The 16,996-nt window shown below is 38.5% G+C and overlaps 1 protein-coding gene and 1 long non-coding RNA gene across 2 annotated transcripts; one reads left to right on the top strand and one right to left on the bottom strand.

The window, feature by feature from the left end:
- Positions 1-1,359: 1,359 nt before the first annotated feature.
- LOC114463802 (uncharacterized) lies at positions 1,360-1,960 on the bottom strand. The gene is made up of 2 exons (XR_003674122.1): positions 1,708-1,960; positions 1,360-1,453 (listed from the first exon to the last, which is right to left on the bottom strand). It is a non-coding gene; the product is annotated as an uncharacterized LOC114463802 (long non-coding RNA).
- Positions 1,961-4,429: 2,469 nt separating this feature from the next.
- On the top strand, positions 4,430-13,181 carry LOC114463642 (nicalin-1). Its single transcript, XM_028447316.1, has 15 exons — positions 4,430-4,568; positions 5,450-5,640; positions 6,618-6,762; positions 6,897-6,994; positions 7,097-7,174; positions 7,256-7,359; positions 10,423-10,511; positions 10,583-10,722; positions 10,828-11,006; positions 11,082-11,163; positions 11,259-11,297; positions 11,556-11,728; positions 12,263-12,316; positions 12,410-12,488; positions 12,639-13,181. Exons 1-15 carry the CDS (start codon positions 4,430-4,432, stop codon positions 12,693-12,695), a joined length of 1,647 nt encoding a protein of 548 aa, XP_028303117.1. The 3' UTR covers positions 12,696-13,181.
- Positions 13,182-16,996: the final 3,815 nt, after the last annotated feature.

The following is a 16,996-nucleotide window of genomic DNA, read 5'->3' as shown; positions in this document are numbered from 1 at the left end:
TCTATTGCTATGTTAATGTTAATGCTATATTAATGCTATTGCCTGACTAATGATAATGCTATGTTAAAGCTAATACTTGCTCAATTTTAATGCTAGGCTAATGCTATTGCTATACTAATGTTAATGCTAGATTAATGTTATTGCTCGGTTATTGCTAAGCTAATGCTAATGCTAGACAATGCTAATGCAATCAACATGGGCACCTGCATCCTCACTTGCATTTTCTTCAGGAAATGCAAATATTATTATTATTATTATTATTATTATTATTATTATTATTATTATTATTATTATTAATTATTCCTCAACAGGATAGGTAAAATTAATTGTAGGGCTGTATATGACATTACATTATTCTGTTTTTTAAGTGTGCAGGAGTAGGGGGTACATCGTTTCAGATTAAATGTCTGAAGGGGTACATGACTGTGAAAGGTTTGGGAACCACTGTTCTAGGTGATGGGGGAGCCAGAGGTAGGGTTGCCAACTCCCTACAAAAAAAATAAGGAACACCCCTGCCCAACAGCAAGGACCCCCCCCCCCGGCACAACTCCCACCCAAATCCACCATGTAACCCCCCCCCCCCCCCCCCCCCCCCCCCCCTCCTTCCATGGAATACACAGAAATAAATTGTTGTTACAACATTTATCTATTTATTGCACTGGAAAAAATATAATTTCTGTAACAGAAATTATTCTGAATAGTTCTAAAAGCTTGTAAAATGTGCAAACTAGCAACAAAACAAAAAAAACAGAAACAAAAAGTTTTTCCTTTAAATAATGAATTGTCCTCGTGTTCTAAAAACAGTGGGATATGAAGACTGAATGTGCAAAATGCAAAAAAGGTTTCTCTTAAGAAAAAATAGTCCTCTTTAACTTAAAACAGTGTGCAATACAGGACTGTTAATGTACAAAATGGTAAAGACAATTTCAAAGAACCATTGCACTGTGCCAAAAAAAACCTTTTTACCTGAAATGCCTGGAATGTTCATTTGTATTGAAACAGAAATGTGAATGACCTTGGGATCCTAAGAGCTCAGTGGTACATAACCTACTTTTTCCACTGGTATTTCTTTTGACTTCTTGCTGCAGCAAGGAGCTGTTTGTCTTTCAGTGCTGCAGAGTAAAACTCTGAGCAAGACATGTCATAATTGAGGCTGACAATAAGCTCACTCCTAATAAGTTCAATGGAACATTTGTTCCGCACATCTGTCCATTTGCTTTTCATGAAGGAGAAAATCCTTTCTACAAACCCAGTGGAAGATGGGATGCTGAGGACAAAGGATACAACAGCCTGAATGTTGGGGAGATCAGTTGCCTAAAGAACTTGCATCCACCTCTCTGCTGTTCCCTTGCGTTGCCACTGTTCCTTTTCTTGGGCCACTGTGGTGAGGTGTGCAAGAAGGTTATTTGTGGTCATGCATTCTTCATAGAGGCTGTCCATGGAGATGTTAAGTCTTTCAGAGGAGAAGAAAGGTTGTGTTAGTCATAAATGGTACACAGGCCATAAGGTGGTCAATACAGAAATAAAACACATTTCAGAACTTTATACAGTATTTTGCAGTTTATTTAACTAAATTAATTATATGTGTAGAAAGTTGTGTGTGTATATACATGTATTTATTTGAATATTTCTATGAGTTGTATGGACTTTCATAATCATCAACAATAGTAAAACATGGTTTACATTTGCATTTTGTATCTAACTTACCTATTAACCATGTGAAGCCGCTCAGTGATCTTCTCCATCTCATCAAAAGATATCTTCCCAGACTCTAAAGAGAGGGGCTGCAGGTGAAAAAGCCAGTTTTCCTCTGAAAAGTCAAACCACTTCTGGATGTAACTAATGGCAGTGTTTAAGAAGGCAGTAAACTCCTGCTTGGCAACATCAGCTTCAGATGGTGAGAGATGCTGGAGCCTCTGTCGTGTGAGATAACCGTAGAAACCATCATCTCTTCTCTGAATTAGTCTCCTCAGAAAGGATTCCATGATGCAATAAAGGTCAACAGACGAAGTTACGTTTGTCTCCAGCTTCTTCACCACCTCCTCAAACAAGGACATGATATTACTGCAAAAGAGAAGGTACACTTCTACAATGTCTGCCTCCTCCTCTGGTCCAGGAGCGTCTTTTCTCAACCTCAGCAATGTTTGAAGACGCTTTGGACATTCCTCACCAATGCTAATCAGATATGATTTTAGTGGCATCCAATTTTGGAGCAGGCGGGTGATTGCAGGGTTCAGTGACAGCCATCTGGTCACTACATGGCGCAGGATTTCGTGGAATTCAGTATCACAAAACTCACAGAACTCCTTCAGAGACTCTCTCCTTTTGGCAGAGATGGAGAAGAAGCCATAAACTTTGAGGACAATATTTTCAATATCCACTGAAAGCTGGTCCAGAGCTTTTCTCACTGTGTTATGAATGATATGTGCATGACAGTTGCCACGAAGTATCTCACAGTTGATCTCTTTCAATTTTGTGAAGACAGAATTGTGGACACCATAATTGACATTTGCATTATCAGCACTGAATGCAGACACATGATCAAGGAATAAACCTGTGTTGTCAAGGGAGCTTTGGATTGATCTGACTATTCCCTCTGCAGACTCATCTGGATTTTCTACAAAATCTATTACTTTGTTGACTATCCCATTCTCTGGTGTGAAAAACTGTACAGCCAAGGGAAACATCTTGCGATTGCCTTTGTTTGAGGCATCTGTATGAAGAGAGAATGGTAGTGGATTACCATCTCTTTTTAACTGTTTGATAACAGCTTCTATCGCCTTTGGAGACAGGACATCTTTCACAATTGCCTCAGCTTTTGTCCTCCCACAGGACATCTTCTTGGCAATGTTGGAGTCACTCAGCATTCGGGTGATCAACTTGAGTGCACAGTCGGCTGAGTTATAACTTAAACCATGTTTGACTGTGTGGTACACATGAGCTACCTCTGCAGCAGTCACCTATCAAGAAGGAAAAAAATAAATTATCTTATTAGCCTATAGTCGACGTGTATTACTAAACCCAGGTTAACAAACAGAAGCATATTATATCTACAGAATAACTAATATTCAATAACTCTGTTACAATAATCAATAACTCTGTTACATCAAGGGTTACCAACATGCAATTAATATATATCTGTCTGCACATGAAAATATGCATATGCATATGAAAATATCTATGAAAAGTTTGAACTTATTAGAAATGTATAAGGTCTTTGTGCTCATCAATTAGCCTATCTATGTATTTGTAGTTATTTTTGGAAATACATTTTATGCATTAATCCACCAATTGCAATTATATTCAATAAATCAATCATATTTTATTTATAAAGTATTATAAAATATTAATGATAGCCTACTGTAGACTATCATTAAAGCCTATTGTAATATCGCTGGCAATAACATGCTGAGTCTGACATTTATTCATTGCACGTTTCTATAACCAGAAGTACTTACCACATCTGCCTCTGGAGTTGCCTGATGGACAACAAATCGGTCAAGGCTTCCCCTTGTTTTGTTGGCCCGTTGTCTTTCGACATGTCCAGTACCACTTGCATGCTGTTTCACGTCATGAATGCCACCATGGGCAATTGAAAATACGCGCCGACATATTATGCAGTTTGCTTTATATTCATTGTCATGCACTTTCCCCAGCCATGCGTGATCCTTTTCCCATTCAACTCGATATTTTTGTAAACGTCTTTGTTTCTTCCTGGGAGGTGTAGCACTGTCAGTGCTTGTAGAAGCAGTACTGGTTGGCAAATCTTGTATATTCTCCGAGCCGGTGTCGTCCATGCTGCTTTGTTTTTCTCTGTTTCGCCGACACATCTTCCTTACAAGGAAGTGAGCCTATCTTGACCAATGAGCTGAGTGGGAATGTAAGTGCCCGTATCTCATTGGTGACAACAAAACACAAGAGTAGGAAATTGGCATACCGTGCAGTTTCAAAATAAAACGTCCTCTCTCGTTCATTGATTAATGTTTGCTCATTTTGGCTCTGACAGAAATACGGAACAAATGGCGTTCCTTCTTACTTTAATACGGAACGCATCCATTTTTTTCTAAATACGGAACGATTCCGTTTTTTACGGAACGGTTGGCAACCCTAGCCAGAGGTTATGGACGATGAGTGACCTGTTCCAATTTATGTCCTCTCATTAAAATTCCCTATATGTGCAAACATTACATAGCGATAATCATTTTAATTCTTAAAACCTTGAAGTTTATGGAGGATGTTTGCTAGGGATCCCAATCAGCAGGACATTGCAGGAATCAAATCTTGAGGTGACAAAGGCATGAATGAGCTGAGTGAGGAATGGAGAAAGATTAGAAGTGTTCATGCAGTGGAAGAAACAGGCTTGTCCATGAAATCTGGCTGATTTCTCTGTCAATATTCCCCCACAGATTGAGAACACGTCATTGACATCATGGAGTTGAGTATCACTGCTTTGGTGCTGCTGCAGCTCTGTGTGCAGCATCTCCTTGGCTCTGCTCTCCCTGCTGTCTCCTCCTATGAGTTTCCAGCATACAGGATGCAACAGTACAACATGGCACAGCAGAAGCATGGTAAAGACATCAACTCGAAAATCTTAGTAAACCATGTTTTTAGTTTAAGGAAGCATTATTGTCCTGGTCTTGACTGATGTAGTAGTCTTCATGCTCCACAATCATGGCTCAATTCACTCATTAAGAAAAAAAAAAAAAAATCAATCAATTAATTGCCAAATAAATGAGACTGTCATGCTGAAATATCATCTCTTGATGAGAAGTTCAAAAATTCTGTTTACAGCTGATGTAGCCTCTGTGTTTAAATGTAGGCACTACTCTGCATAGATCTTGACCACACGTATTGTGTGCATGACAGACAAGAGCTCATGCAGTCAATGCATCACAAGTTCTGAATAAATGTTGTGTTTAACGCAGCACCTTCTGAGAGTCAGATTGTTTTTTGTTTAAAAAAATAAATAAAATTATGGCTATCTCTCTCTAGGTTTACTTTTTGGAATTTTTATCCAGTTTTTTTGTTACTACACACTCAAAAATAGTTTTACTCACTTGCCTTGACATTGTTATGTACCTTTATTATGCATCAAACATCAATCAGTAATAGAATATATCATTTTAATCCATGCATTCTGTGTTCTTTTTAAACACTTTTGTTGCAATCATCTATTAAGATTTATTCTAAATATAAGTGTAGAATCATAGATAAGCATAATTGTTATTAACTGTATCAGTCTAACTGCTATTTTTTCCGTTTCTTTAATATTTACTTTGTTGTGAGTTAAAGACCATGTGAAAGGTTTATAAGTAGCTTCAAAATAGTATATTTAGCTTATAGTAGTAAAATAATAGTACAATAATAAAGTGTAAGTGTGCAGCATTTAAACCTTTGGATTCAAAGCTTGCTGAGATCTCATTCAGATATGTATTGTGTCCTTTTCAAGGCTGTACTGGAGCCATCGTGGTGGCAGAGGCGCGCTCTGCAGAGGAACCCTCACTGACTCGCCGCTGCGTCATCATGAAGGTGGAAGACTTTACCACTGAGAAATGCTTAGAGGCCCAGAGACAAAATGCTGCTGCTGTGTTAATCCTTCTGCCCAGAAACATCTCCAGCATCCACCCTGACAGGATACAGGTAGGAAATTGTCCAAGAGGCTTGGAAAATAAAAAAAAAAAAAAAAAAAAAAAATTTACTTCTTTAATTTCACTCATTGTCATATAAACACTATAGGGGAATATAAGCTAAAAGTGAGTTATAGCAGAACTATCTTTTTCAACTTAATAAATCCTTCTCATAGTCCCTGTGAGGGTAATACAAGTGTTTATGGGGTGATTGGGGGGTCTTTCATCTCTCCCTGCTGTCTCTGGCCAGGAAACTGCACTTGCAACTTTCCATGCCTCCGACCCGGTGGCAAGACGTACTGCTTTACGACAGCCCAATACAAACTAATGCTAGATTATGACCAGCCCCGTGGCTGCACACGGTTGTCTACAAATTCACGTTTCTCAAACTTACATCATGGCGGAGCCAGCAAAAAAAAGGCAGAGAAGACCTTTGTCTGAGGAACGGAGCAACTCCATGCAGTGACAGCTCAGCAGCAACACACAGCAATCACACACAATGTCGTCACAGCAACAGCCATGCACACACACTCATAATCCAGCGCTCCATCAGGCAGCACACACACAAATATCCATCTATCTATCTATCCATCCATCTATCTATCTATCCGTCCATCTATCCATTCTTTTTCAGAGCTGCTTTGTCAGCACATAAACAAACACATCACACACATTTCCACACTCCCTTCCGTATTACTCTCACATCATTCATTTATTTTACTTGTCTCTCTTCCTCATACTGTTCACATGGGACTATATGTGTGAAAGCATTCTTAGTGTCACTGTTGTATTAGGATTTTTCAGTGATCGGTTGCTACCGTCTTGGGAGAGCAAAGGTGCACATGTAGCTGTGGGGTGGGGCAGGCGGCGAGGGTTGCGGACTTTTTGTGACAGTGACATTACCAAAAGGGACCTTTAGGGGGAGCGCTATGCGCAAGTTATTTAATTCTGTTTTAGGCTGTTTATATTCAACCTGTTTTCTTCTCTTAGTCCTTTATGGTGAGTGAGAGTGAGATCTTGCAGAAGGAGACATTCATGCCAGTGTATGTGGCATATGAGGATGAACAGCTGCTTTACATGTATGAAGAGATCAAACAGACGGCAGCCACGCGGACCTCATCAATATTTGTCAGAAGTAAGAAACACAACAACATTCAGGGTAATAGGATAACTAATAACAGGGGAGTGGAAATGTGGAAAGATCTAATCATAGAAAGAAGGAAGTGATTATAAAGGATTGAGCTCATCCTTCACCTTTGGTTCTGCCAGTTCTCCGAAGTATGGTCACAGCGACAGCCTTCCAGATCCTTGTGAGCAACAATGCTCCTATTAAGGCCATCACTAACAATGCTGTGGTCACTCTGGAGGTAAGGATGTCACACATTGGAGGCATAGCTTTTATGTATTTAATTCAGATTCTAATCAGAGCCTTTTCACAGCAGTATCATGTGGCTTCATTACTTTTTCAGGGAGTGCTTCCTGGAACTGTGGAAGATGCACCCACTATCGTCATCACGGCCCATTATGACTCCTATGGTTTAGCACCAGTGAGTCAGATTGCATAAATGCTTTATTTGTGAGTGTGTAAGTGTATATCTTCACACTGATATGTGTGCTTTGCAACACAGTGGCTTTCGTATGGAGCAGACTCTAATGGCAGTGGAGTCACCATCCTATTGGAGCTGGCACGTCTCTTTCAGAAACTCTACAGCCGTCCTAGCACCAGACCCAAGTGAGTGAAAAGTCATGACCAAATGGATTTGGTGTGCAGGTTAGCAGTTTTATACAGGATAGTGTTAAAAGTTAATAATTAAAGACATTAAAAACCTGTTTGAACAAGGCAAGACCTGCATTCGCAAGGTGAATACGTATTTGGCTATTGAAAATTGGCAAAAATGACAACCTGTATCTTGATTTGTTGACAAGTTTGTTGTTTTTACGAATGAAAATGAAAGTGATAATGCAGGAAAAACAGAAGACTGACCTTGACCTTAAATATGACCTTGAGTGAAGGTCAAGGTCACACATTGAAAGGAAATGTTGTTCAATGGTACCAGTGGCCAAGATATAGGGAAAAAAGTGTTTTTTTGTGACGTCATGAACTTTGACCCCTGTCGATCTTTTTACTGGTAGGTCACACATTGAAGGAAAGTTTTATTCAATGGTACCAGTCTGAGCACTGTATCTCAATTTGTGGCCAAGTTATAGGGAAAAAAGTTTTTTTCCCCATTGTGACATCATGAACTTTGACCCCTACTGATCTTTTTACTGATGTGTTGTACAGCTTTTCATAAATGTAAGCATCCAACTTGTATGATATATATTTGACGAGCTACGGAATATTTTGTTTTTTGACACTTGTTGCGACCTTGACCTTTTGTATTTGGCATCAAATGCAGGCCTCCACTACACCTATTGCACTTCCCTCAGTTGTGCTTAATAAGCATGTTGTTAGCATTAGCATTTCTGGTATCATTTTTCTTTCTTTCTTTATACTTTAGTGGAGCATTTGTAGGTTCATTTAGAGATCTGATATTTAGCGTACTCTGTAGACGACATGGCACACGCCTCCAATCAATTTAACATACACATTTTTGGAACACGAAGAGGACTCAAGGTTTACCAAGAAACCTTGTGTCCTCTCATGTTCACATGCTTTCACATGGCTTATCTTTACTTATCAGACTACGTTTTCTAAGTTGTTACTTTTTGAAAAATGGTGAGATAAGCTTTACATGGAAAATAAACTTGATAAAGCACTTTTATCAGCATTTTATTAGATCCAAAGCACATTATCAGCCATATTCATCCATTTCGACACATACCGTGGCTCAGGTGGTAGTGGGTCGTCTTCTGATCGAGAGGTTGGGGGTTCGATCTCAGTACCTGACTATGTGTCGAAGTGTCCTTGGGCAAGACACTGAACCCTAAGTTGCTCCCAGTGGTCGACTAGCGCCTTGCATGGCAGTCCTGTCCCACTGGTGTGTGAATGTGAGAGTGATTGGGTGAATGAGCTGATATGTAAAGCGCTTTGAGACTGCTTCAGTGTGGTGATAAAGCGCTATATAAAATCAAGTTCATTTACCATTTACTTACACACCAATTACAAAGAGCTGCTAAGCGACTAAGTGACTAATCCTCCATTAAGAGCAACTTAGGGGTTATTGACTATTATGGACAGAAATTTTAAAAGCAATTTAGTGATGAATAAATGACTAAAACATAGTTATAGACTTTTTACCAAGCAGTATTCCTATAGTTTTTTTAAATCGATTTTCAGTCTAATGTATTAAATGAATTTTTCGTCACAACAATTATGATTTTTTTTTTTTTAATCATCAATACTTATTAATAATACACAAATCATTTAACTGCTTCACTTATAACACCTAGACCATACACCTGCTACATGTGCCACACTGTGTACACTTGTCTTTTGAGATGCCTTGAGGTGATGTTGTTTCTGTAGTGATGATGGATTGTGTTGGTAACTTGTTGTAGTGTCATGGATGCCTACCATAACCTACGGGCACTATAAACGTGCAATGGTTTCTCTATCTTGTAGCACTGAGCTGGTGAGTTTGATGTCTGATTTCTGCTAACTCGATATCTGCAGCTTGGAGGAAAAAGTCTTTGACCAATGTTAACAAAGACAGTGGTTCAAAAATGTCCTCTGATCTAAATGGGTGACCGTGCCTCAGGTGGTACAGTCGAGGCCAAGGGTTGTCTTCTGATCGTGACGTTTGGCGTTCGATCCCAGTGCTATACTTGTCAGTGTTCGTGTGTCGAAGTGTATTTGAGCAAGACACTGAACCCTAAATTGCTTCCAGTGGTCGAGCAGCGCCTTGCTTGGTAGCTCTGTCCTATTGCTGTGTGAATGGGTGAATGAGCTGATGTTGTGAAGCGCTTTGGGACTACCTCGCCATATAAATCAAGTCCATATACCATTTAAATTGTTATTTGTTAGATATTCTAATTGAAAGGCCACAGGAAGGCTGTCACACTTAAGCACTTCTAAAGAAAAAATGTCTTTGTGCACTCGGGATAACAAAGGTTGAAGGGCAGGTGCTGTTGCACCCTCTACCAAATGTAAACAATGTGTGCTCTCATTGACATAAAAACCCTTTTTAAATAAATGACAGTAATATATTTAATATATTATGGTAGCTGCAACTCTCTGAAAATATCCAGCATTGAGCAAATACAAAACTCAATCAGAGAAGGAGATAGATTAAAAATGTTCCTCCAAAGAGAGTTATTCTGGATATATTCATTAAAATCTACACAATTTCCAGGTCTAAAATGTGAACTCGACTTCTCTCCCTTTTTGTAGCTTTTCTTTTTGCAGCTTTTCTGGGACTTCATTTAATACATGTTTTGAAAATATCTGTGTATCGATCCAGTATATTTTTCTTGTTCTTAAACATCATTGAATGAACTGCTCTACAGATTTTAATTGTGTAACCTTTGATTTTGTCATGTGACCTGTTGAAAATCTTTAAAGGAAGCAGCTTGGCAGCCATTTTATTACTGACCTGATGAAGGCCTGTTAGGCTGAAACATGTTTTTTATGATTATACAGCCCTATTGGATTAAAGGCTTTTTAACAACAGTTTCTCTGAGTGCCTCAGATTTTTTCAAAACTCTAAGCTGGATCTCCAAACTGAAGAACACCAGAGAGACAACATTTTTTCAATCAACTTTCAAATGCTAGAAACCCATGCAGCACTCCATGCAACTGTTGTATACCTCTGCTTAATCAAAATGTAAAAAATAACCTTTCTTGTTGTTTTAGCTACCATTTATTGTTCTCCTTAACTGGAGGTGGAAAATACAACTTCTTGGGCACCAAGAGGTGGATTGAAGAGAATCTAGATCATGCTGGTGAGTGTTTGAGTTTAAAACCTTTGCAAAACAAGATTTTGTCAGACAAACTCTTTTTTTCTTGCATTCAGAGTCCAGCTTGCTCCATGACAATGTGGCCTTTGTTCTATGCTTGGATACATTGGCCAGTAAAGACGAGCTCTACGTGCATGTTTCCCGCCCTCCTAAACCAGACACTCCCATGTACTCATTCATTCAGCAACTGGAGGAGGTAACTGCTTTTAGTGTTAGCCAGGAGCCACATGCCCTAATTTAGTCATTCAGGCATGTTGCAGTATAATGTAACTTTTATCATTGGTGTTATTTGGGGTTCCAGGTGGTATCATCCAGGTTTCCTTGGGTAAAGGTAGGGTTGGTTCATAAGAAGATCAACCTGGTAGAGGCTACAGTATCTTGGGAGCATGAGCGTTACAGCCTTCGAAGGATCCTTGGCTTCACATTGTCTCATCTGGAAGATCCCAAATCAGAGCTCCGTGGCTCCATCCTTGACTCAATGTAAGCTGTATACATATGAGAAAAAAAAAAAAAATAGAAGCATTTTCCCACCATTATGTGAATATCATCTCATAGGTCACAAGTGGATTTCAGGAAGCTTAGACGTAATGGTATCATTGTAGCAGAAGCACTAGCACGGTATATGTACAAACTCAAGGTAAGTGATGTCATAACAGTGCATGCATGAGAGGAAGAAATATTGAATTTCTTTGTAATATATTCTTATATCCGTTTTTCATCATTTCCATCAAGGGTTCACCAAAAGGTGTGCAGGTGTTTAACGGCCAGCTGGTAAGACAAGTGCTGACCTCTGGTGTTTAACTCGACACACTACAACAGATTTCATGATAATAGAAATATTGGAATAATTTAAAAAATGAAGAATTATCAATTAAATTATCATTCATTTTCATTTTTAATATTAATATTATTTAATTTATTAATGTTATTGTATCAGTTGTGAATTATTCATACATTTTGAGAATAATGGAAATAACCATTATTTCATTCCAAGTCATACTTTAATCAATAATATCATCGGTTATGCAGGATTTCTTGGACAGTCGTCTTTCCAGCCTGATGTCTTTTTTGACATCAATCCCTCGTGCCACCCAGCTACTGGATAAGGAGCCCAGTCACACCCTGCTGGTCAACTCACTGGAGCATGAGTTCAAACGTTATCTGCAGCAAGTCCGCAGACACACATTCCGGCAGGACAAAAGGTCACACATTTAAAAACCATTGAAAATGCAATTTTAATTGTACGGTTTTAATGGACTAACTAACTTTAATCCACTAACTCCCACCGTAAAGGGTGTGCTTAACTGGTGAAAAGTGTGTCACTCAAGCTCGGACATCGGATTGCTGTCTTTTAACAGTTTTATTTCCATTCAACCCTAACTATCATTAGCACAGTAACCGTGTCGTTTGCCAGCCAGGTAATCAACTGTAACGACATAAAACAAACACACCCACAACATTAACAACACGGACATATTATCGACTGTATGAACTGCACACATGAACATTTATGTAGTTAACACAGGTTTAACATCTACACGTTAACTCACCAGCTCAGCTTCACCAGTCAAAAAATGCGATAATTCCATAACATAATAGAGGGTGTTTGGTTGGCGATAAATCAAAACAAATAAATTATACACCAACATGTGAAAAATAGGAGAACTCCACACATTAATGTTGTTTTTGATGATGGAAAACCTAAAACCAATACTTGCTATTGTTTCCTTACACAGAGACCCTGACATCACCTTTTTCGACCAAATGAACCAACTAGTAGTGATGTACAGGTAAACATGTGCACAGTTGTGTCTTGTGTCGAGGATTTTAAATGATGTTTACTTTGATAAGATGTTAAGATATTAACAACACGTTTCTCTCAGAGTGAAGCCTGCAGCATTTGACCTCTTCCTGGGTGGCTGCATTGCAGCTTATCTGGGAATCATTTATTATGCAGTCCAGGTGTGTTTATTGGATTTTCTTCTTTTATCTTTGAACAAACCGGATTCCTTCCAACCAACAGTGAATATTGTGCAATTAATTCAGTTTCAAAATCAGCTGATTTATAGAAAAACAAACTGTATACGTTGTTTTGTTTTGTTTTCATTGCAGAATTGTGGGTTCCTCTACACAAAACTGAAAGCTTCACTGAAATCCAAGCACCAATAAACACTGTGACGAACCACTAAAGCTGTGACGAGAGTCCACACCACACATGCTACATGTGTTTCACTGGCAGTGCATAGAAGACAACGTGAATCTTGTCACTGAAATTATACACATTTTTTTGTACCTCTTGCTTTTATTTACACGTGGGCTTGGTTTGGACTTTGATAATACAGGAAATGACTGCACATCTATAAAACGTTTAAACGGTGTTGCATCAAAGCGACATAAATCAATGCTGTTATGATGTTATCAGATCATCTATGATGGATGTTCCTGTCTCATCATGACCAGCATCAGCCCATCTTCTGCTCTGCATCTGCTGACATGTATTGGACTGAGTTTAGCATTGCTTTAAAACAAGCTCTAACCACTGCAGTGGAATAACAGTCAGTTGCTGTCACAGATAACCCAGCCAGAGCGCTGGAGACACAAAGACACCCTACAGCGCTGGGTGAATTATTAATGTTTGTGTGGCATGCTGACAGTGAGTAGAGGTGATGGTGGGTGTTTGTTCTGGGGGTAGGAGATTCTTAGAAGAGCTATTCCTGCACTTGTTGGTTCTGATCTAGAGATCTAAATAAACTGAATGTGTTTTTACTACAAAGTGTTGACTGTCTAGGTAAGCCTTAGGTGTTTGAGGTCGGTCTTTGTGAAAGCCTCCAGGTTGGATGTGTGTAACCAACGATGACCCAGGGTATGCACATCTCAGCAGGGGGCTTGGAGCTTTTGAAGGATTAGTGGCTAGTGCTCGGATTGCAGAAACCTGTTTTGCTTAAGCAAGGGTGCTCCGTTACTTCCAATAAAGCTGATTTATCACAACAGTAAAAGACAGTTTATGTCTGAGAACCATAGACCATGTCTTCACTGCAATGTTTTACATGCATTTCACAGAGGACAAGAAATGAGTGACAAGTGCATCCTAGCAACGAGAAACCACTGACACATTAAATAGGTGGGCTAGTCAAACTAATAGCAGACTGAGGAACACAGGTACAAGGGAAGGGGTGGAGCCAACAGGTACCAGGGGAGGTAAAGGATGCTGCAGTGTGCCTGGACCTCATAGGGCCAGCAGTGGACATTGGATTGGACAAAAAGCAAGTGAATATGGATCTTGGGCTCTACACCACAGTGTACAAGGAGCAGTTTGGCCCTCCTGGACAAATTAAGCGGGTAGAAATTCGACCAACCTCGGCTCACCGCAGGAACAACCCCCAGCCCCGGCCGGTAAGACATACATGTTTCTGTGGTGCAGAACAGACTGAAGGAAACACTTTCACGATTTGTAACAAAACATCACAATTAAAACTTGTTGGATAGTTTGGCTTCAACAAAAATCAATGATTTAACACATTTTAAAAGCATGGTGCACTTAAGGTCAGGAGAAAGTTTGTGCCATTTTCTTTGTTTAGCTACGCAAAGGTATCCCGCACTAATTGGTTGAAAGTTGTTTACATCTCCCACACGCTGAAAGCTGTGATCCATCTATTATTCAGTACTTCCTCCATATCTATTTATTCATCAGAGAGAAAGCATAGCTGGAGGTAAGGGGTGGGGGTGAGGGAAATCAACCAATCCTGCAACTCTAACACAGCAAAACAACAAAACTAGTGCAGAAGGCTGATGATATTATCTTATGCAAAAAAAAAGAGAAAAAGAAGAAGCAATGCTGAAGGCTAGAATGTCATGTGGCTTCTCAACTGATTTCATTCCATTTTATACAGTATTCAAAAATGCGTTGAATTAATCAGCATTTTTAAATTCACCTGCTCTTTCACATTTCACTCTGAGTGCAGTGTATTTTTAATCAGTCATCCCAAATCCTGAATATGGTGACTGAGGGTTGAGAAGGTGGATGGATGAGGCATAGGTATATTTTTATTAACTTTAAACTATATAGGAAAAGGTGTCAGCAGACTAGCAAGCCTTGAAGATGGAATTTGTATCAAAAACATGTTAAATGACCACATTCTGCATCTGATTTCCCTTACTTAAGTAACATTTGTAAAAGTTGCTCATTACATAAAAAAGGGAAATTACGAAAACTATTCGAAGGAGCCATTTAAACAATATATGGTAATATCATTATACTTGCATCTATTTACCAAAAATGAGGATTCTCCAGTGCTAAAATATTCTGCCTTATTCCAGCGATTCTCAACTGGTGGGCCAGGACCCAAAAGTGGGTCGCGGACCTGTACTGGGTCGGTCGCGGAAAGCTGGCCAAAACAATAAAATTAAATACTTATTGTCTGTCATGTTGGACTTGTCTTTTATTTTGAAAGAAACTTGTATTTTGACAGGCATGCTGTGAAAAGCATGTTGCACAGAAAAATATATAGATTTATGTTTTAAATAAGATTATGTATGTGTGTTTTCAACAGCTATCTTTGAAAAAATCTAAATTTGTTTTTTTTTTTTTAATTCTAAAAAAAAAAGTGGGTCGCGATTTGATGACGGTGGCAAAATGTGGGTCCCAGGGTGAGACCAGTTGAGAACCCCTGCCTTATTCAATATAAAATGCACAGTTTGTCTTCAAAGTGCAGTTTTGTTTAATTAAAAATGTCCTACTGAAATAACAATTTAAGTACTGTAGAAGTATTAAAAATGTACATTAGTAAGGTATTTTGGTGCTGCCCACGACTAAAAATTATTGATTTTTTCCATTTTTCCAGGACTTTCTTTCCCCCCGGAGTCTTCAGCCAAACTACACCAAACCCCATCCCATCACCCCCGTGGACACCCATCGTCCATTAGTCCCTGCTGTCAGACATGTGACATTTCACAGTGTAGGGAATTATCCCAACAACCCAACAGACACCATGAATACAGGCAACTTGCAACAAAAGACTTCTGTCAGCTCAGCCAGAGCTCAGGTTGTGCCCTCTGCTGACAAACAGCACAAACTACAGCTGACACAGCTTCATGCTGACACCAAGTTGAAGACCACCCAAGGGTAGGAGAACCCAGTGTGTTTCACTGATAGCCCTGATTAAACTCTAAAGGTGGATTGGCTTCTTTTTTTTTTTTTTTTTTTTTTTTTTGCAGAAGCTTTGACTCCCAGATGAGAGTCCATTCCCTCAATGCACCACAACTTGGGTAAGAAACTTCTGACTTCCTTTGCCTTCAGACTGTGATAGCACCCAATTAGATTATTGAATAAGATTGATTTAGTAACAATTGAGTTAAAACAAATGATGAATTTATGGGGCACCGATTGTAAAGTTGTGCATTCTAAAATAAACAGCAACTTTTTGCAACATTTAATTCACAACAAACCACGTTTACAAAACTTACATGAATTTGTTACTTTTGACCAGATTTACACCAATATTTGTGACATTTTTAATCTTTTAAAAATATAATGTCAATGTTAAATCTAAATATTTATTATTAAATCTAAATCTAAATGCTGAATGTTAGATCTAAATGTTAAATCTAAATGTTAATAATGAAATCTAAATCTAAATGCTGAATGTTAGATCTAAATGTTAAATCTAAATGTTTATTATTAAATCTAAATCTAAATGCTGAATGTTAGATCTAAATGTTAAATCTGAATGTTAATTAATAAATCTAAATCTGAATGTGGAATGTTAGATCTAAATGTTTAATCTAAATCTAAATGTTAAATCTCAATGTTGAATGTTAAATCTAAATGGTGAATTTGCATATTAGCTAAATGATTAGTGTCATCCGTGATAGTTAGATTTAACATTGAAAATTGACATTTAATATTTAGATTTAACATTTACATTTAATATTTAGCATTTAGATTTAACATTTAGATTTAGATTTACCATTTAGAATTAATATTTAACATTTAGATTCAACATTCATATTATATTTTTACGAGAAAAAAAAGTTAAACGTGGTTTGTTGCTAAATGTTGCAAAAATGTTGCTGTTTATTTTAAAGATTAAAGATTAAAGATTAAATCGGGCTTTCGCCTTCAATTGGCCATGTAATGTTAGTACATTATTGGAATTTGTCTTCTGCACTTAACCCATCCCTGAGGAGCAGTCGGCAGCCATTTTGCAGCGCCTGGGGAGCAGTTCGGGGTTAAGGGACTTGCTCAACATCCCACAGTGACGGCCACGGTGAGGCTTGAACCGGCAACCCTCCGATTACAAGCCCAGCGTCCTTAACCACTAGGCCACCACTCACCACTAGCATGCGCAACTTTACAATCGGCGTCCCATATAGAATTGGAATCTAAACTGTTGATTAACAGAAAAATCTCTACACTTTGTTGAATAATGTCAACTGTAGAAGTTGTGCAATATTAAATAGTGTGATTTGAT

The sequence above is a fragment of the Gouania willdenowi genome, chromosome 5 (assembly GCF_900634775.1).
Source record: "Gouania willdenowi chromosome 5, fGouWil2.1, whole genome shotgun sequence".
Lineage (NCBI taxonomy): Eukaryota > Metazoa > Chordata > Actinopteri > Blenniiformes > Gobiesocidae > Gouania > Gouania willdenowi.
This window is presented reverse-complemented; position numbering and strand designations above follow the sequence as displayed.